The 21,690-nt window shown below is 34.1% G+C and overlaps 1 protein-coding gene across 5 annotated transcripts in view; it reads left to right on the forward strand.

The window, feature by feature from the left end:
* Nucleotides 1–21,690, forward strand: part of SMAP1 (small ArfGAP 1) — a 163,387-nt gene that overhangs the window by 52,015 nt on the left and 89,682 nt on the right. For all 5 annotated transcript variants that reach the window (XM_031023964.2, XM_081828483.1, XM_006729508.3 and 2 more), the window contains exons 3-4: nucleotides 5,635–5,720; nucleotides 13,751–13,826. In XM_031023964.2, the coding sequence (XP_030879824.1) occupies nucleotides 5,635–5,720; nucleotides 13,751–13,826 (162 nt within the window). The remainder of the gene's footprint in view (nucleotides 1–5,634; nucleotides 5,721–13,750; nucleotides 13,827–21,690) is intronic.

Raw genomic sequence — 21,690 nt, forward strand, 5'->3', positions numbered from 1 at the left:
CTGAAGTAATTACATCACTTAGTTGGAGTCCACAAAGAGCTCTGCTTTCCAAGATTTTGGTAGACTAAAGAAAGGGGGAAGAAATGACAAGTTTTATTCTCAGGAGAATGAATTATTAACTTGGAATTTTAGGTGGCCCGTCATTTATCTTGCCATTTATTGTTATTTCCTAATATTGAGAAAGACTTAGACACATTTTGTTTCTATCTGTTCCTGTTACATCTTATCTTAACATTTATTGCAAGGCTCTTTTCTCACTAAAGCTGATTTTGTGTGCTTCTTAATTATTAGTTTTTTCATTGGAGATGCCCCCATTGACATGAAACAGTGATTCCTGTTATATTCGTTTGCCTACTTATTGATTTTGCGTATTTTCTTTATATCTACTCCCACTTTTTGTGATATTTGTTACTTTTTTCGGTTATTTTTATTACTTTTTAAATTGAGGTACAGTTGACATATAATATTACATTAATTCCAGGTGTACAGCATAGTGATTTGACAACTCTGTATGGGTAGTAGCAAGTGTAGCTACTACCATCTGTCACTGGTTTTGTATGTTTTAGTTTATTAAATTGTACAAATCCCATAAATAAATGCCAATTTATTTATTTTTTTAAATAATTTATTTATTTGACAGAGAGAGACACAGCGAGAGAGGGAACACAAGCAGGGGGAGCGGGAGAGGGAGAAGCAGGCTTCCCGCAGAGCAGGGAGCCCGACGACTTGGGGCTCGATCCCAGGACCCTGGGATCATGACCTGAGCCAAAGGCAGACGCTTAATGACTGAGCCACCCAGGCGCCCCACTAAATGCCAATTTAAAACTTTAAATTGACAACCCCAATTCACTTCAGTCTCTTTAAAACATTAAAAACTTAGAACTCATTTAGAATATAGGTTTTATTGTTTTTAGTGCAAAAACTAGGATTGGGTGAAATGTTTTCTTCTTAGAAAGTTTCAGAAATAGAAGTGTTTTATCTGCATTAGATTGTGAAGGAAGTATGTTAGCCTGTAGGTGTTTCTCAGCATTCTAGTTCAAATAGTAATTTTTGAAATTGAATCTCAGGCGATATGAGAGTCTTTGGGCAGGTGTTGTTTTATGTATTGGATTAGGTGGAGAAATTAAAAAAACACAGATTATGGATTGACAAGGACAAAATACATTTAAGAGTAGGTTTTGAGATTCTTAAGTGTGATTTATTATACCATTTTCAGGTGAAGCCTCCCTTTGCAATTATAATGATGATTTTGAATGAAGACGGTTCAAGCAAAAAGTACAATATAAAATTGATCTTTCTAGGAACATACAATGTATAAAATGAGGACAGATCAAATTTGAAAATGAACAATAAATAACACTAATTTTAAAGTATGTACTACCTAAATGGCATTTATCATAACTGTGAAGTACACATTTCACTTACTCTTCAATATAAATATATATTTTTCTTAAAGTAAAAAATGCATATTGACTTTTTATTTATTATGTTCTTATTATCATTTGTCAAGAATTTCAGTATATTTTCTGCTCACTTAATATTTGACTGTTTTTTAAAAATCTAATTTTGAGATGAACTATGGTTTATTAAGTAAATACCTATTTAAAAATATTTTTAAACAAACAGTAGAAATTTTGACTTAAGTAATTAAGAGTCCTCTTCCTCCCTTTTTCATGTTTGAAGTGTGAGAGAAAGAGAAAATTTACTGACAGAATTACATGCCTTCTGTAAAGCCAAAGAATTTTGAAAATTGGTAAATTTAAAAATTTTTGATAGTCTTTTTTTTAAGATTTTATTTATTTATTTGAGAGAGAGAGAATGAAAGAGAGAGCATGAGAGGGGTAAGGGTCAGAGGGAGAAGCAGACTCCCTGCCGAGCAGGGAGCCTGATGCGGGACTCGATCCCAGGACTCCAGGATCATGACCTGAGCTGAAGGCAGTCGCTTAACAAACTGAGCCACCCAGGCACCCTATACTCTGTTTGATATCCTTACAAGTATTCCTCCTTTTGGAGAAGTGAAAATAGGTTTGGAAATTTAAAGTTTTTCCGAATGGTGCATAATATTAGGGTCTGGCTTGATTTCCAGGAAGCTAGATGGTAGAAGTTAAAGTAGCTAGCTCATTACCCATAACTGAAGTCTCATGGTAGTTAAAAATAATAAAAAATATAAAACTTACTTTTTCTTTTAAAATTAGTGTATTCCCTTTATCATCCCCCTTCCCCCATTTCTTTGCAACCAGTCCACTCATCTCAACTCTGGAAAACTGAATCATAAATTGCCAAAAAATAAGCAACTAAAATTCTCCTTTCCAACAGTGCATTTTGCTGAAGCATTTTGGTTGAGAGACTCTAAAAGAAAAGCAATAATATTTTAATAACAGGAATGATGTTTTAATAATGGAGGCAATACTTAGTGTTCTTCTGTTTTGTGGTGAAATTTCTTGGACACTTACTTTGATTAGCTGGTGCCTGGTGGTAAGGATTGGGACTAGGGAGCTTGATCCTAGTCTGAACTTTGTAACTGATTCATTGTCTTACTCTAGAGAAAATCATATAACCTCTTTGTGCTTCAGTTTCTGTATCTGTAAAATGAGAACTGAGCCTCTAAAACAAAGAGCCCGGTGTTTGTAAGTCCTGCAGGAGGTAGTCCCCAGTTCCATTGGTTGCAGCCTGAGATCTCTAAACTCCTGAGGGCTGATGTTGGTTCTGTCAAGAGTCAAATACTCATGGAAACTAATAATCTTGGGCCTGTTACTTAACATCTTGCTACTTCAGTTTCCTTTCCTGCCAAAATAGGGTAATAATGCCTAAAGCAGGGTTTTTTGGTTTGTTTGTTTGTTTGTTTTTTGAAATTTACAATGGGGTGTGTGTGTGTGTGTGCGCGTGTGCGCACGTGCGCACACAATTTCTCTAATATACATGCAATTTATAATTATATATATATAATTTATATATAAAAGTAAAGTATTGAGGCTAATGCTTATCACTAATTGTTAGGCTATTTTCATTATTTTCTTCCGAGCGCTAGACAGAGTTTGCTCTTCAGGGCCAATAGAATAAGTTTTCATAAGTGTTCCATGTGGCCCTTAAAGGTAGTGTTTTGAAACTTTGATACTGACCTTCCTCCTACACTACTTCTGCTCTTTAGAAACCTAGAAAGCATCTGAGCCTAACAATATCTTCTTACAAAACAATCTTTATGTATCTGTGATGTCACTGAATCCTTGTTCCCTCTAATCCCAACTGACACACACACATGCACCTGTACCCAGTCACTTTTTGGCAGCGGTCTCCTGTAGAAATGGCTCATTATTTCACATTACTTCTCCCTTTCAGATTTTTATACCTCTTTTTTTTCTCTCCTATCTGATTGTGATGGGTAGCATCCCTAGAACAACAGTAAATAATTTGGTGTAGTACACATGTATGCCTCGTTCCTAATTATTTTTTATTTTGTCAAAATATTAAAATAAAGAGAATATTTTATATGAAATGTGTACTATCATATTCATTGAACATAAGATATCTCCGTAAAAAATACCTCTATTTTATGGACTCATAAGAAAAAATTATCAGTTACAAGACACTATCAATTTTAAGATGTATTCCTAGTTCATTAATCTTAAAAAAGGAAGAAAAATGTAACTTAGGGTCAGTGAGATATGGCATACATAGTAGATACTGTTTTTAGTCTTACTAAATTTTTTGTTAGAATTTCCATGTATTCTTGTTTGCTTGATGGAAACTTTTCAAATTTTTTTACTTTCATAGTTTCTATGAGTTACTTTTTGCTTTATTGCAGATATTGTGCAAACTAAGAGGCATTTTTCTTGTAGTTTTTCCTAAATGTTTAATGCCTTTATGATTACATAACTCGGATCATCTTTACTTCTAAATTCCCACCATGACACAAAGGTAAAGCATCATTTGAATACTTGAGATGGGAAACATTTTTTCTTTTTTCAAGAAGGGTGGGCTATACTGAAAGTTTCTAAGCTCTTCTCCCCACACACAGAATTACAAATTAGCTCTACTCATATGTATGCTAGTATGTGTCATGATGTAATAGAGCCCTCTGACCTTATACTGTCAGTTCACCTTACACAGGTTTTCCCCCTCAGCTTATATACCCTTGGGTTTATTTTGCCTTAGCTTCTGTTTTGTCTCCAAAGCTAAATAACAAAAACTGTTTCATTCTTTTTCAGTTTACTCTTCCTTATATTTCCCAGCCCCCTATTACTTCCCTTCCTTATGATCTCATTTACTCTGAAAGAGTACTTATGTTGAGGTGGGTTAGAATAGATATCCAGAAATGAGAGTATATTAGTGTTTTGCATACCTTAAAACTCTCAGTTGGGAGAAAAAAAGGTCATTGTATTTTTTTTAAAAAGGTTTTATTTATTTATTTATTAGAGAGAGAGAGAGAGAGAAAGAACACGTGTGCGAGAGTGTGCAGGGGGAGAGGGACAAGCAGACTCCACACTGAGCGTGGAGCCCAATGCAGAGCGGAGCCCAAGGCAGACCCTGAGATCATGACCTGGGTTGAAATCAAGAGTCGGATGCTTAACTGATTGAACCACCCAGGCGCCCCATGTCACTGTATTTTTTATTTGAAGGAAGATGGTTCTGTGTACACTTAAGGGCTACAACTCAAGGTGGACAATTGATTATCTGTTAAACCTGGATTGTCTTCTTGGGGGTGTGGGGGTGTGGGGGTGTGTCTACGGAATCAGAAGAAAAAAGAAGGAATTATACAGACTGATCTTTCTACCAATTAAAACATTTTCAGGAACCTAAACTCTGTGTAAAACATTTTACATGTATTCATTTGTAATATGTATTCATGTAAAATGAATAATGTTTTGTTTGTAAATGCTACTTTCTAATGTAGTAGATTATCCAGGAAGTACTGTTTGGCTAATCCTTACAGAAGATACTGAAACTTAAACTGGTTTAAGTGATTATCAGATTATTTTATGCCTCCTGAGTAGTTCTTATTCTTGGGGTTTGTAGATTTTAGGGAAGCTTTGGGTCATTGGGTAATGTTTTTTGTTTTGTTTTATTTTTTTGTAGGGAGAGGATCCATAGCTTTCAGCAGAATCTTAAAGAGATTAACCCCAAAGCAATTAATCCACTTCTGTAGAGTTCTAGGTTAGCACGTTTCTTTTTTATCTGCTCTCCATTGTGATCCTGATTATAAATCATGAAAACCCAAGAGTATTTTGAAACTCAAAACAAAGAAAATTTGATCTTGAGTTGTTACCCTTGGAAATGGCAGTGCTGTTCAAGTGGCAAATCTAAAACAGTAATAAAACTGCCATGAACTACCAGGGAATTACTTTTAGGAAGTAGTGAATATAAATAAAGATGGTATTGTTTTCACAGAAAAAGACATTAGAAAACTGTGGGTCTACGTAAGTTGAATAAATGTGAAGAATTAAAAATATGCTTCTACTTTGAACTTGAGTAGTTTCATAGTTGTGATTTATTTTTCTGAGAAGAATATATATCGGAAATAATAAATGTTACTTTGTATTTGTGTATGTGTGTGTATGTATATGTATGTGTATATAGGAATTACTTTTTAATATTCATATGAATAATGAAAGTACTTGATTTTTCTTTTTATTTTAGTGCATGCAAGATATGGGAAATACTAAAGCAAGACTACTCTATGAAGCCAATCTTCCAGAGAACTTTCGAAGACCACAGACAGATCAGTATCCTTTAAACTTTATTTATTGTGGATTTTAAAAGAATTAACTCATTTTTTATACTTCGTATTTGAACTGTTTGTATTTAGGAAGATGTTAACTTTATCATACTGTTATTTATTAAAGATCGAAATTGATTTGCCCTGAGCTGTGCTTTGTATGCAGTTTTTAATAGTAATACATGATTTGCATAGTATTTTGATGTAATTATTACTAAGTGTAAAATATTATGACTGATTCTTCTTGATCTGCAGCTCTTGATTGGAGAGTATATGTTGTTTATTATTTTAGAGTATTATTAGAGATTTGACTTGTGAGCATCTTGAATAATTTTAAAATTCATTTCTAAAGAGATTTTCTTGATCACCTTTATATAGTAATCATATTATGTTAAGCAGTTTGACATGTACGCATTTAAAATTGCAGATCACATATTTAGTGCAGGTGGACCTGCTGAAGTAACTTATGCTAATATTTATGGCTGACATTCCGTCTTTGTTATAGGTTTCACAACCGTGTTTGCTTTTACAAATCTGCCGTAATGAATAAGTAGAATATTTTCTCACAGGCGTTTTAGTCAGATGTTTTTCACATTTGTTAAAGATAAAATCATTTGATTATATAGGGTTTCTCAAACTTATATTGAAGTTTGAGGAAACAGCTCATCAAAATTGATCTGTTCTATAAAATTATCAAATTGATTGTAGGTATTTGTGATTCTCTCCAAAGGTGATATTTGCAGTTTTGACAATAAAATGTAGTTTCTTAAAGAGCAGTTATATATACCTATTTGTATACTAAAACAGTTCATGTGATCAAACAGTGGAAAAAAAATGTGATCTTAACAGAGATACAGGCCATTATATATATTTTTATATTTGTATAGAAACCTTTTAAGTTATATTTAAGAAGTTGGTATTTGTATTTGGCCTTTTCTGTTTCTGCTCCCCCCACTTCTTCCCCAAAATTTAACAATCTGATATCCAAGGCTGTTTTTATTTAGCAAGTTCCTAGGGTAAAAGTGGTAGGTACATTTCAGACATAACAAATTGTGTGAGTAGAGGTATGAATGTGTGAGGAAACATGACATTTTAAGGTTTTGATGTGACAGGTTCACGTTTAGTGGGGCAAGTGGCAGAAGAAGCTTATTTTCCAGATTGTGAAGGGTTTTTGGTACCATATAGAAGCAGTGTGGACCTCATTCCATGGGCTCATGGAAGCTGAAGGATTTGAAAAGCCATGAAGGGTTTTGAAGCAGGAGAAACATTAAAAGCATTTACTTCTACCATAAGGAAGATTAGTCAGAGGAGACCTTGGAGTCAGAGACCCATGTAGAATGCTAGTATAGCCTTGAAATGAGCAATGATGAAGTTATAAATTAGATAATTAGATTGAATTAGATAGTGGCATTGAGAATGGATAAGAAAGAATTGGGAATATTGGAAAGAAATTGGGAAAGCAGGAGCAATTGGATTAGGTTGAGATTGGCCGTGTTTCTGAGGAAAGATACTGAGATGACCCCAAATTTTAAAGCTTGGTGGAGGTTCTTTGGGTGAGATAAATAAAGCATATTCCCTGAGAGAAGAAATTCAGTACCGGATAAAGGTTGAAGGGTCAGAAATGAAAGGTAATGAGCCATACTTCATTGCTTTGGGCAGGTTGAGCTGTCTGTTGGACATATACATGGAGATTCCAATTCAGTAGCTAGAAACATGGGTCTGGACCCTAGAAGAAAGCAGGAAATACAGTGCAGATTATGGAGTGATTTAGCATGTAGATGATAGCTTGTAGATAGCATGTAGACGATTGAAGTTACGTTTACTCAGGGCAGTAGTCCTTTATTCTTTTTTGTGTGTTTTATTGAGAAACTTGGGAATGCTGTTTTCTTTCTCCTCTGAAAAGTGAAGGCCTAGGGCAGAACCCTGGGAAATAGAGCATAGTAGAAGGAAATATAGCAGAGCAAACAAGTAATGTCCTGGGTGGTTTTTACCAATTGCTTGCTAGTTGTATTTATTCTCTTCTCTCTGGTTCTCACCCCCAAGCCTGAGTTGACATATAAGATCCCTCAAGTGGAAGAATCTCCTTTTTGTGGAAGTTTGTACGTGTGTTGGGGTTGGTTTGGTTTGAGTTGAGTTTTTTTGGATTTTTTTTGAATACTGCAGGGTAGTTTTTGGTAGTATCCTTTATTTAGTTCCTTGTGGGTGAAAGTGGCTTCCAAGTTATTTAATACATCGTCATGATTCCATATTGTTTTCAAAGAAGCCTGGAAGATATTCAGGAAAGGACTGTATATTAGCTTCTTGGTATCTTCCTACATTGAACTATGTTCTGTGCACTATTTCATGTATGTTGGTAGGAATATTATTTAAGTAATTACCATTAATTTTATGATGATCCTTATAGAAGTAAAGGATTAATGAGGTAGTGAGTTATTAATTCTGATATTTTTGCTGATATATTTTTAATATTTAAGTATTTATATTTAAATATTATAAATATTTACCTAAACATTTCAGGGAAGAGAAGATTTTTATAGTGAATTGATTGGCATTGGGTAGGATTACATCCTTGACCTTTAACACACTGAAGATACAACAGCTAAAGTAGTCTTATTGCTTAAAAAAGGTTTGCTGGGTGCCAAGCACTGAGCTTGGCCTTTTATCTTCATTATCTTTTTAAATTATCCAAATAACCCAGTGAACTAGAGCATAATATTTTCATTTTGGGGGTTGGGAAGGATGGGATGCTCAAAGAGTTATTAAGAAACTTCTCAAAGCTTCCAGACTTTTCCTTCTGTAGAAGGGCACTTGAATATTTTTTAATGATGATAGTCTGAGTAAAATCAGTGTTGCCACTTTGAGTCTTGATGGCCTTTAAAAATAGATAGGCTTATGGTTTGGAACTCTGCGCTAGATCATAAGGTCTAGGTGTAGATTACAACTTTTAAGTACCTGATGTAATTCATTTCAGGCTTTTGGATTATGTATATTTTTGCTGTTGTTTACTCAAACATGCTTATTTGATTTTTCAAACTAAGTGTTACTTCTAAAGTGTTTACAAATTATGATCATATTTATATGAGGTTTTGATCTCTTACTGTTCATAAATAGATAATCTAATGGTTGTCAGAAAATAAAGAGGGATTTTGTCTAAACAAATTTGAGATAGAGGACTATAGAGTATATGAGGCCATGTCCCAGACCATGAGATCAGCCCCTATATCTAATATAATACTATGGCCTTTAAAAATTGTTTTACCTTAAATATTACAGCAATATCACTTTATTCCCTTCTTTTAATTATGAAACATCGTGATTTGGAGGTTTTATGAGGGAAACTAGTAAGAAAACTAGTCCCCTTTCTTTATTTCATGAATCATTCTAAATTTCATTGCTCTTTGAAAAGCCTAACATCTCTGCATTTTTATTGATTTAAATATTGTTGCCTCATCCCCAGAGGCAAGTGGAACCAAACTGAGTAAAACTCACATAATATGGGGCCTCACTGCATTCTTAACAAGATTTGTCACTTTTTAAAAGCTTTACAATTTACAAAGTTATGCAAAAGCTGCTGTGAAAGTATAATTTCTCATGTGGGATGTGTTTAATTATAGGCTGCATGTACTAGTGCATGACAAATGATAAAGCTTTACATTAAGCTTTTCATTATTAGGGTATTTCATCTTATCTAAAAACTTTAATTACTTCAGTTCCATGAGGTCTATTGTGCACCAAAGCTAATCAGCAGTTTTTCTCCTTTGAGCTTTTCAAGATTTTATTGCTGTCAGTGGTAATGTGTCTGGAATTGGAAGATTTTGTTCTCGAGACTAAATATTTAATTGTCTTTAAAATGGTATCTTTAAGAAAAGGGAAAAAAATCTCAAATTATAAATAAATACATGTTAAAAGATAAAATACAAAGTAATGTTAAACTTTTGGGGGGCTTGTATAGTATCATTTGTTAGTTTCGAGGACAGGGACAGTTCAGGGTACTGTGTTGAATGTTTTGTAACTGTAGGCATGGGGAAGATTCTGGGGTATTTGTTTTTGTTTGTTTACTAAATGCCAAATCAACCACATAAACTTGAATTGTTATTAATATTTCCTTACCTTGATTTCCTGAAATTATTATTCTAATTTTTTTGGTTGTATTATTGATGTCTGTCAGTAAAAAAATCCTTATGTCTCAAATGACGCCTAGAAACTAGAGAATGAAGATGAATATTGACTGATCTCCAAATTCATTGGTTCTTTTGTTTTTATCAGTTGCTCATCTATTTAAACTTGATGATATGCAAGCCATCTTAACCCTGAACATGGTAGTTCCCGTCCATTACCTCCATCTACCATGGTAATAAGAGCTAAAAATTAAATAGCACTCACTACGTGCCACACACTGTTCTTAGTTCTTTACACACACTAGCTTATTTAATTCTTACAATAATCCTGTGAGATGGGTCTTAATGTTATCTCCATTTTAAAGGAGAGGAAACTGAGATACAAAGTTATATAAAAGCAAAAGCAAGCTAACTCCATTTATTGAATGCTTATTGTCTGTTAGGTGCTGTGCTAAATGCTTTATATGTATTATTCCCATAACTCTTAACAACTTTGTGAGTTGAGTATGATTATCTTTTTTTATGTATCTAGGTATGGGTTCAGCAGATGAGCTGACTTCAGGGTAACAATAACTGCCAGTTAAATAACAAGTGCCTACTGGTACCAGAAAATGTGAGGGTGTACGTTGGGAGACCATCTTCTTCGAAAATCAGTACTAGAGTCAGCATATAATGCAAAACTGTTATCAGAATGTCCATTGAAAATTCCTTAAGTTGTCTGTAGTGACAGATTGTAGACATAGAGATGATCTGTAAATCCAACTTGACTGTTTTTTGCCCTCTTGGGCAAAATTGGGATACAATTCAGGAATCAGTAACTACAGGCCTATGAGCCAGTTCCTGTTTTTGTAAATTAAGTTTATTAGAACACAGCCATGACCATTCATTTATGTATTTTCAAGGCTGCTTTGGAGCTACAGAGGCAGAGTTGAGTAGTTGCAACACAGACCATCTATCCTTCAAAGCCTAAAATATTTACCTTCTGGCCCTCTAAAAAAAATTTGCTGACCATGGCAATAAATCATTGTTTCTTTAGGTGAATTAACAATGACAAATTGGCTTGCATTTGGGACCTTGTACAAATATACATAAAGACTGTGTGATATGTTCTTGCTCTCAGAGTACGTAGGAACTGAGAGCAATCAAGAATATAGCATGTTCCCTAAATCACCATCCTTTTTCAGATGACTCCCATGGAACTTAAAAAAGGCACTCTGTGGTGTGCTTTGATTGGTTTTTGAAAAGTATTGTTTTATGTTAACAATAGGAAGATCCAAGTAAGTTCTCTTGCCCTAATGATTTATTTTATTTTATCTTATTTTAATATCCTTGGAAAACATCAACTTTTGTCTCAGAATTTTAGAAATTGTTTACTTTTTAGATAATTTCTGAGAGGGTTTTGTATCATGAGCAGAACCAGATCCAGCTATATTTGAATTATTTATATAAAATACATTAAGTATGAATTAAGATTTCACTTATATCTGTTATTTCTGAAAATTCACAGCAACATGTGATTTCACCAGATGTTCGTATTGTTTTTCACTCAAAAATATGGCATACTTAAAATGTTTGCCTTTTTCAAATTCAGTATTTATAAAACATCAGAGTTTTCAGTATTTTAGCTTTACTATTGGTTAAATTATTTTATATATTCTATTTCTAACTTTAATGAGTTTTCTAAGAGTAATTTTTAAAATCAAACAGTGATCATTTTTCATCATAAACATTTCATAGATGACAGTAGTAAATCTTTTCAAGCTTTAAGGTGTAGTATACGCTAAACAATATCTAAAATGAATATTGTTTCTATCTTTAAGAAGGAAAGATGTCAGTATTACTTTCTCTGATATTTAATCATAAAAATTATAATTTAAGAATTCAGATTTCTAAAAATTTTCTGTAGTTAAAAAAAGAGCTGTATATGTATGCTATATTGTATGTTATATAACTGTAAATATAATTGCTGCTAAAATACACGAATTTACAAACATATATGTACAAATAATAAATATATTCCATATCATCTGAAGTGAAAATGACATCAGGCTAAGTGAAGTCTATTTTCTTTTCCTTTTTGTGGAGGTAAATAGTTGTCTCTACAATGAAAATTGCTCAATATATCCATATGCGTACACCTAATCTAACAGGCCAACTTTTTTTGTTTCATTTTTTTCTGTTAAAAAAATAGAAAAATGTAATACTGAACTTGGATTTATAATCATGAGCAAACTTAACATTTAGCTTATTTACAAGTTTGAGTAAAATAACATTATAGCATTTTATGGAAATATTGGCATATTTGTGGTAACTTTTTGGTATTGAATTGGCTACGAAAATTTTCACATACCTAAATAAGCAGCCTGATGGCAGATTTGGGGCCTTTCACTTAAAAGGGTCTCCAAGGATACTTTGAAAATACCCTCCAAATTTAACATTCTTTTCTAGATTTTAAAGTATTTATTAGCATTAGCATAAAATAACTGACTGATTCACAGATAAACTGGTGATGATCAGGAACATTCTGAAAACGCTGATGCTAAACATTCCTGGTTTTGAATCACAACTCTTCCTTGTACTGTAGAATCCCAGACTTTTTAAACTTCCTGTGCCTCACTTTTGGTTGTGAAATGGTACCTACCTTATAGGTTGTTTAAGAGGAAAAAAGGAGATAAAGATCTCATAAAGTGCCCTTCACATACTCACGTTGTAGAAAACTGTCTTTAAAAATAGCTTTCATTCAGCTTACTTAAAAAATTAAATGTTTAGATTTCCTTCCCTGGCCCCCTTTGAGTGCTTTCATAATACCCCAACTTTTTAATATCCACTGTGTATTCGTGTGTCAACTCTTTCTGTTACCTATTGCCTCAACTGTCAATTTAAAAGGCTGTTATTAATTTCTGACAAGGAGTTTTGACTGAAAGTGTATTGCTTTACTGCTTCAGGTAACTGTTCTTTTGAACAGAAGGATGTCTTAATGGGGATCTACAGAGAGATTGTATTTCAGTATAATTCACATTTCCTTTGTAATTCTGTGTATTTTATTTTACGCATTTAAAAGCACTGTCCCAGGAAGGAGTTCATAGGCTTTGCCTGACTACCAAAGGGGATCATGGTGCTAAATGGAAAAATTCCCATTTTAGTGAAATACGATAAAGTAGTGATTGAGTGGTAAGAGAAGTCTTCAATATCAGATAACTCAAAACTCTCAAATCCCACTAGAAATGGCTCACTCTGTCAACGTATAAGGCTAGTCCAGCCAACTCCAAAAAATTAAATAGTACTGACTTTGGTTGTAGCTTCTTGACTTCTCCATTCCTCAGCTTTGAAAGGAAAAAAAAAAAAAAAGGCCTCCATTCTTCTAAAACACAGGGAATCCTCTATGATGCAACCAGGGGAAGCCATGTATTGTGGGAAAGAACAGAAGTAGTGGAATCACAATTGTTAAATTTTTCTAAGTTGCTAATTACTCATCTGTGATGTGGAAATAGTATATATATTACTGGGTTGTGGAAGGATTGAAAGAAACAAACTATCGACAACACATAGCATACAGCGTTTGGTACGTTGTGGGTACCGCATGGCTATTAGTTTCCTTACACTGAGAATTTAAAATGAAAGAGTTTGGTTGGAGGTGGAGATTTGGGGAGTGTGGTGGAATTGAGAAATGTGGTTACTTTTCGTTCTAGAATTGGTTTAGGTGGTTTTGTTGAATGGGGAGAACTCCCTGAAAGAGACTTTCTGTGGCAGAAAGAAAGGTAGGTTACAGAATTTAGTTGCAGAAATAGTGTGAGAGGAAAGCACAGACTGGGAAGGAGGAAAATTGACTATAGAGTGTAGGCGTTGTGGAAAGGAATGAATAAAGGGGAGTGTACATTGTCACTGAACTCATGCTTTTCCTTAAGTTATCTATTTTCAGAGCAGTGGAATTTTTCATCAGAGATAAATATGAAAAGAAGAAATACTATGATAAAAATGCAATAGCTATTACAAATGTAAGTAAAATCTTCATTTCTTTCACCAATTGATATTTGTTGAATAGATCTCAGACTTTTTTTTTTAAGATTTATCTATTTGAGAGAGAGAGACAGAGAATGGGGGGAGGGGCAGAGGGAGAGAATCTCAAGCAGACTCCCTACTGAGTGCGGAGCCTGACTCAGGGCTCCCATTTCATGACCCATGAGATCATGACCTGAGCCAAATCATGAGTCAGATGCTTAACCAACCGAGCCATCCAGGCTCCCCCAGGCTGCTTTAACATACAAAGCAGCTTAATTTTTTTTTATTGTAAAAATATATTTAGTTACATACTTTTAAAAATTTGAATATTGGAATTTTTTTTTTCACATATTTATGAGCTCTCACAAAGCAGAACTCTTGATTCAGAAAAGAACGTGTTCTAAGTAAGAGTCTAATTGCTATTAAATGCCATTTGTTAAGTTAATTTATGAAATTTGCAAAAAGATGAAGTCACTAATTGAAAGGGGAGGGAGGGAAAATATTTCACTCAATTCTGGAAATGGGTGAAAAAGAAACAAGGCAATTTATCCTCTCCTAAGGGCTTTAGTGGATGCGTCCAGACTGATGTATATTAAGACATGGCATTTTAATTGGTTACTAGCAAGCATTTTGATACCTAATAGTTGAGACCTTATTGTAGTGATCAGTTATATCTGTTTCTTTTTAGTTTTTTTTCTGATTGATTTTTCTCATTCCAATTAATTACAGTTTAAAGCTAATTGTCTTTACTATTGTAGTTGTGTTTTGGGGGGGGGGAGGGGCTTTGATTCCTAGATTGATAAGCCATGCTGTAAATAGTTAGTCTTGTGGTTAAGTAGTATGTCCAGCAATTTGGAGACAATAATTTCATCTCATTTTGTATACAAACTGGGTTTTCTTTTCAGTCTGTGGAGAAGCAATATACTAAAAAAATTAATAAAATACTAACAAAGTAAGAATATTTTAATACATTGTTTTTGTTCATGAAAAAAGTCTTATTAAAAGTGTTTAAAGTATCATTAATGTATATTTTGAAACAAAAATACCTTGTATATAGAGTTTGGGCTGCATTGGATATAGGATAGGAAATCTTTTGAAAGAATGATAAAAATTGATAGTTTTGAGAATGATACTTATAATGTCCATAAAATTAAGTTTAGTTGTAGTATTATGGGGGGAAAAGGACTGACTGTAAAACATAAGTAATATATTTTCATATGAAATTTTAAGAAATCATTTTAATGTAGTTTATAAAACATATGGCTTTACTTATATATCCTTTTTTTTCCTTCAGGTGTTTTTTTTTTATTTTTTATTTTTTTAAGATTTTATTTATTTGCGAGAGAGAGAATGAGAGACAGAGAGCATGAGAGGGAGGAGGGTCAGAGGGAGAAGCAGACTCCCTGCTGAGCAGGGAGCCTGATGCGGGACTCGATCCCGGGACTCCGGGATCATGACCTGAGCCGAAGGCAGTTGCTTAACCAACTGAGCCACCCAGGCGCCCCTCCTTCAAGTTTTTATTTAAATTCTAGTTAGTTAGCATACAGTGTAATATTGGTTTCAGGAGTAGAATTTAGTGATTCATCACTTACATATAACATCTAGTGCTCATCACAAGTGCCGTCCTTAATTTTCCATCACCCATTTAACCCATCTCCCACCCTCTCCCCTCCAGCAACCCTCAGTTTGTTTTCTGTAGTTATAAAGAGACTCTTATGTTTTGCTTCCCTCACATTAGACCTCCTTTTAAAAAATCCTAAACATTTTTGTTGTTTTTAATTATATTTATAGATTTTTTTTCCTTCTTGACAACAATTTGGAAATTATCTAGTAATGTATAGGAAAACAGTTTTATCTTTAGAAGATACCTGTTGCTATGGAATCCCCCCCCAGGTGTGATAATAGTATTATGTTCAGTTAAGAGAATTTCTTTATTCATTAAGAGATATGTATTGGGATAAAATATTTAGGGATCAATTTAATGATACCTGTAACTCATTTTCAGATAATAATAAATAATTTTAAATGGTTCAGTGAAACCTGGCAGCTGAGTGTATGTGTGTGTGTGTCTGTGTAGCGAGAACAATCATGGCATAATGTTAACATTTGATGAATATTGGTAAGGTTTATAGAGAAATTCATTCTACAAGTTTTTACATTTTTTGTAGGCTGAGAATGGAAATTTCAAGGTAGAAGATTGTGTATTCTTGAGTTTATATTATTCATATAATGAAGATTTAGAAAAGCTCACAAAAATCACATTTAACCCAAGGGAAAATGTATTCCACCTATTCATTTATAAGCAAAATAATAATTTTTTAAAAAATTTATATTCTAGGGGCACCTGGGTGGCTCAGTTGGTTAAGCATCTGCCTTCAGCTCAGGTTATGATCCCAGGGTCCTGGGATTGAGGCCCCGCATCGGGCTCCCTGCTCTGCAGGAAGCCTGCTTCTCCCTCTCCTCCCGGCTTGTGCTCTCTCTTGCTATCTCTGTCACTGTCTCTCTCTCTCAAATAAATAAATAAAATCTTTAAAAAAAAATTTATATTCTAGCAAGTTTAAAACATTTCTTCCTCTTTCATGGCAGTCAGTGTGTAAACAACTGATTTTAACATATCACTAAGAATTACATTATTTATATCTGTTTTTTGGTCTTCAGTAATAGATTGAACATTCATTCAAGTTGTTTCTGATCACTTGTTATGGTCCCAATCTCCTGGTATACTGAACCAAAGAGGGCATGACCTTTGTTTTCAGAGAGATTTAATTTCATTGTGGGGATGAGACTAGGTTAAAAAAATAAACCTGAGACAAAGTATAAGTATTGTATATCTAAGATAGTTAAGGAGCGCTAGTGCATTTAAGGGAATATCTAAGGAGAGATAGTTTGAATACCAATTGTACTAGTTGTACTCTGATAAAAAGATGTCATGAGTGGCTCTTAAGCTTGATATGGCTGTTACCCTGATATTAAATGGCTCCAAATTGCTTTATCTTTACAGCTTTTGTGTCTGATTTTTATAGTTTTTCTGTCTTCTCTTAGCTGGTATTTTTTAGTGTTGCCAGTAAATGTAACTGCTCTTATTATTTTCTTATTTTAAATAAGAGTAAGGGCCTAAAGATTGACCCTGTTTATATAAGACAGTAATTTAATTTCTTAAATTTAAATTCTTAAATTTAAAAGGATAAAATTTCTTTTATCCTTTAAAAAAAATGATAAATTTCTTGCCCTTCTGAAACATAAATATTTCACATTGTTGTGGCAAAATATAAAGCAATAAACTTAAAGAAAACAGTGGCAAAGAGTTCTTCTGTTTTTCTGTGATATTGCCCCCCTGCCTGACAGGCCATTTAATGAGTCCATGAACGAAGCCCCATAGGAATCCATCATGTAGAGTCTGAGAATCTAGGATGGTACTTCCTTTGTACCCAGGGATTTATTTGTAGTTGTAAAAACTGACTTCAGCAAGCTGTTAATAAATGTGGTATCTGGTCATATAAACATGGTGCTTCTGAGAAAGCAGGGAGGGTTGTATGTGCTGCTTTGTGGAGGGAGCTTGTGGTATGGGCTGTATGGTTTTGAGTGCTGTGCAGTACTATTAAGTGTGAATTAAGGGAGGAAGCTTAAAGGGGAAAAGCAAAGTTTAGATAAAACAAAAACAAAGGAAAATATATTTCCGAGTAGAAATGTTTTGGTACTAAAGTTTGTACTGTTTTTTAGCCTCAAACTGAAAAAAAAAAAGATATTTCATTTCTTTTCTATCTTTTAAAGTAACTGCATGGTGCTGGGCACCAATATGGGTATAGCATATCAACCCTTATTCATATCGACCCTCAGTACTTCTCTTCCTCACCCCTGAGATCTGTGCTAGCCTCTCATTTTGAAACTATATATAAAATTCAGAGATTGGCTGTTGAAGTTCCCTTGGATTGTTTCTTCCTTTATTTGTTCATTTAGTTATGCAACAAACAAACATTGAATATATACATCATCTACAAGGCAGTGAGATTGAAATGATAGAATCTTTTTAAAAAAGATTTATTTCAGAGAGCTAGCACACATGTGAGCGCGGGGGAGGGGGGCAGGCAGAAGGAGAGGGAATGCAGCAGACTGTGCTGAGCGGGGAGCCTGACGTGGGGCTCTATCTCCGACCCGGAGATCACCACCTGAGCCAAAACCAAGAGTCAGATGCTTAACCGACTGAACTACCCAGGTGCTCCAGAAATGATATAATCTTTGTACAATCTTAGCTTTGTCTCAAACATTATCCAATGTAATGCACATGTATAATGAGCTATATTCTAAAGTACAGTGTAGTAACTGTTAGAAGAATAAAAGTGCTATGGGAACACAGAATTTAGGTAGCACTAATTGATTTTCACTGGGAGAATTTTTAAAGGAGGTATGTTTGAAATTATCCTTAGTAGAAATGTAGGATTTCAGCAAAGAAAAAATAGGCTGAGTGTTGATAGTGCAGAAAAGACATGTCAGGTTGAAGGGACATTTTATCTCATCTATGCTAAAGTAAGATGAGGAAAGAGAGTTCAGGTTTATTATTTGTTGTTTGGGTTTGCTATCTTGTCTAGTGAGTATGAAAGAGGACTTTCCAGGGTGGGTAGATGATGAAGAGAGAGTAAATGTATGAGGAAGTAAGTCTCAGAAGGCAAATAGGGATTATATGGAAGACTTCTCCCTTTTTTGAGTAAGGCATGGTTATTATGTTAATTTTCTCTTGCCATTTAACATTGCTAGAAACTTAGTGACTTCAAATGACAGTGGATTTGTTATCTTACAGTTTCTGTTGACTAAGAGTCTGGGCATGGGTTAGCTCTGTTCTCAGCTCAGGATATCACCAGGTTGAAATTTAAGAGTTGGCCAGGGGTGCGATCTTATCTGAGGCTCATTGTCTTCCAAGCTCATGATTGTTGTCAGAATTCATTTCCTTGTGGTTGTATGACTATGGTCCTATGTTCTTGCTGTCAGATGGGGACCATTCTCAGTTCCTAGGGGCCACCCTCAGGTCCTTAACAGTTAACCCCATCCTCTTATAGCATAGCAGCTTATTTCTTCATTGGAGAATTTCTCTCATACTTCAGATCTCTTATTTTAGGAAGGGCCCTACGCCCTTTAGGGGCTCACCTGATCAGGCTTGGCACACCCAGAAGAGTCTCTCATTTGATTAATCCATCATTAACTATTTTGGGATCTTAATTACACTGCACATTTTAAACCCTGTCATAAACAGCCTAGTCAGGAGAGTCCATCATATTCACATATATTTCCGTAGTCACATTATTCATTTGCCATCATAATGATCAGAAACAAAAAGGAAATCTTCTAGAGCAGTAAAATGTATAGGTAACTGTAATTATTTAATCCTGATCCCCCGACTTCCTCAATTTTGTCTTGGAAAACAGTTAATAATTTTTGGGAGTTGGTGACTTTAAAATGAGCCCTTGCTTGTTTTGTTTCAGTTTGTCTTCCGTATTACTTGCTTCCTTTACCACTTCTCATTTCTCAGAAGCAACCTCTTGAACTCAGTTTGAGTACATACTTGAATTTGTAGCACATAAAGATTTTAATTCTCCAGTCTGAATTTTACATGAAATTACTTTCTAATCAGTTGCCATATAATTGAATATTATATAAGGGTTTAAAACAATAAAATTTTCACTTGTTTTATTTTACATATATGTGTATGTATATAAAGATTAATATTTAATACAACAAAAGTAAATTCATTATTTCAACTTAGAAATTATTGTAGAAACAAGTTTCTATATTATATTACTATAAAAATGAGATAGCCCTAGTAATTTTACTAAGCTCTGTTTACAATTAATTGATGATTATATAATTAGTTATTTAAGATATGTGAGTAATTTCAAGACAGTGTGATTTGCAATGAATTTTAGATGTTCTTTAATAGGGATGAGAAACTTAGGTGAATAATTAGGTAGTGAGTGAGTTAGGATTAGTATAAAATAGCAGTTTCAAGTTGGCTTTCTTTGTTAATTCTTTTCATTACAATTTTATTTTCCTCTTGTGTGGAATAAGAATGATCATGGTGTCTACATTACATAGTATTGTTGTAAGAGTAAAATAAAATGAAGCATGTTGCATTTTTAATAGGGTGCCTGGCACATAAGTGCTTAATAAATATAAGCTATTGTAATGATTATATTGAAGGAAGATGGGGAAGGTGGCAGCACCAAGTGACTTGAAGCAGGTAGATAATTAAGAAATGTGAATACTCAAACTTAACTGTAAGACTTTATATCACTGGCACAATTTGACTTGAGTTGTTTGATTCATCCATCCACATTTTAGTCAGCCTTTTAATTGCCACTTGATGTGGCAATTAAAGAACTTAATATTTTGAAAAGTTTTCCAGATTTCTACATTTCTTAGTAAAGATTTTAAAGTTAGTATATTAAAATTTAGGCTTCTTCTACATATTTGATGGCTGTGGTTAATTAAGTTGTTAAAGTCTTTCAAGCCTCATACTGATGAGTTTAATTGATGGTGTCTTTTGTATGATTTATTTATTAGTTCAGTAAGTGTATTTTCAGCTTTTGTGTCAATTACATTGACATTGGAAATCATTTTTTTTTAAGATTTTATTTATTTGAGAGAGAGTGCGTGTGCACCCAAGAGAGTACAAGCAGGGTGAGGGGCAGAGGAACAGACTCTCCACTGAGCAGGGAGCCTCATGGCTCGACCCTGGGACTCCAGATCATGACCTGAGCCTAACGCAAAAGCTTAACCGACTGAGCCACCCAGGTGCCCCTGGAAATCATATTTTTAAGATGATTTCTGGACTCCTGAAAAACCTGAGCTTTGCAATATATTGAAAGCTAATGAGACAGCCACTTGAGAATTGTTATGATAAAATCTCCACTTAGAAAACATATCCAAGAGTTTCCAAAATGGGTTTGAAGCAGTGTATTGATAGTAATTAATCTATAAGGCCTTTTTTAGTGGTCTTACGTTTTTCAGTGTTTTAGAACACCAGATTTTATTATTATAGCATTATTTTGTTGAAAAGGGTGGTAGTGGAAAAAATTGATCAGGAAAATAATGTGATCTTTTCTTGAAAAGATAAACATTTTGCCTTATGGCCTTCAAATAATCCTACTGATATTTTTATAATAATACCATTTCAAAACGCATTTACGCACCTTATCCTGGTAGGCGGGAATTGGAAACCTGTTTTGCCTGATCAGTTTTTCTTTTGCAAGAGGTGAGTTTATGTAGTTGTATTGTTTTAGGAGTTTCTTCACATATAGGTTACCTGATGGTGGCCTAAAGAGGAACCTCTGAGCTTAAGAATAATTGAAAGGACTATAACTCATTTATTCTTAAAGGATATCTTTACTGGGTTCCCACTGTGCGATCTCTCATGGATGGAGGGGTTGGGCAGGAGAACAGTAGGGAATAGAGGGACATTCAGTCATAACAACTGAATTTACTGACACCACCAATTTCCAGTGAACTTTTCTAAGGTCAAAGTCTTGTCTGCTCTCTCTCTGTAAAGTATTAGAATCCAGTGAAATGGTGTTAATGTCTAGTTACAAAATAAATTCTGAATTTGAGAGTAAATGTAGATAACATATGAGATTTCAGAAAAGTATGTTAGCAAGCAGTGAACTTATAAAGGACAGTGATAACTGCTGAGATTGAGCCTCTTTTTGGTTCTTCCTCTGAGATGCTCCTTTCCTCCTTTTTATTTTCCTGTAACATTCAAAAGTTTTTATTGAGACTTGTTGAGTGCCAAGTGCTAAAGATAGGGAACAGAATAGAAAGTGTCTGTCTTGGAGAACTTCAGTCAGTTGAACAAAGAATACTGATAAGTAATTG

The sequence above is a fragment of the Leptonychotes weddellii genome, chromosome 8 (genome assembly GCF_054177405.1).
Source record: "Leptonychotes weddellii isolate Sample4059 chromosome 8, ASM5417740v2, whole genome shotgun sequence".
Classification (NCBI taxonomy): Eukaryota; Metazoa; Chordata; class Mammalia; order Carnivora; family Phocidae; genus Leptonychotes; species Leptonychotes weddellii.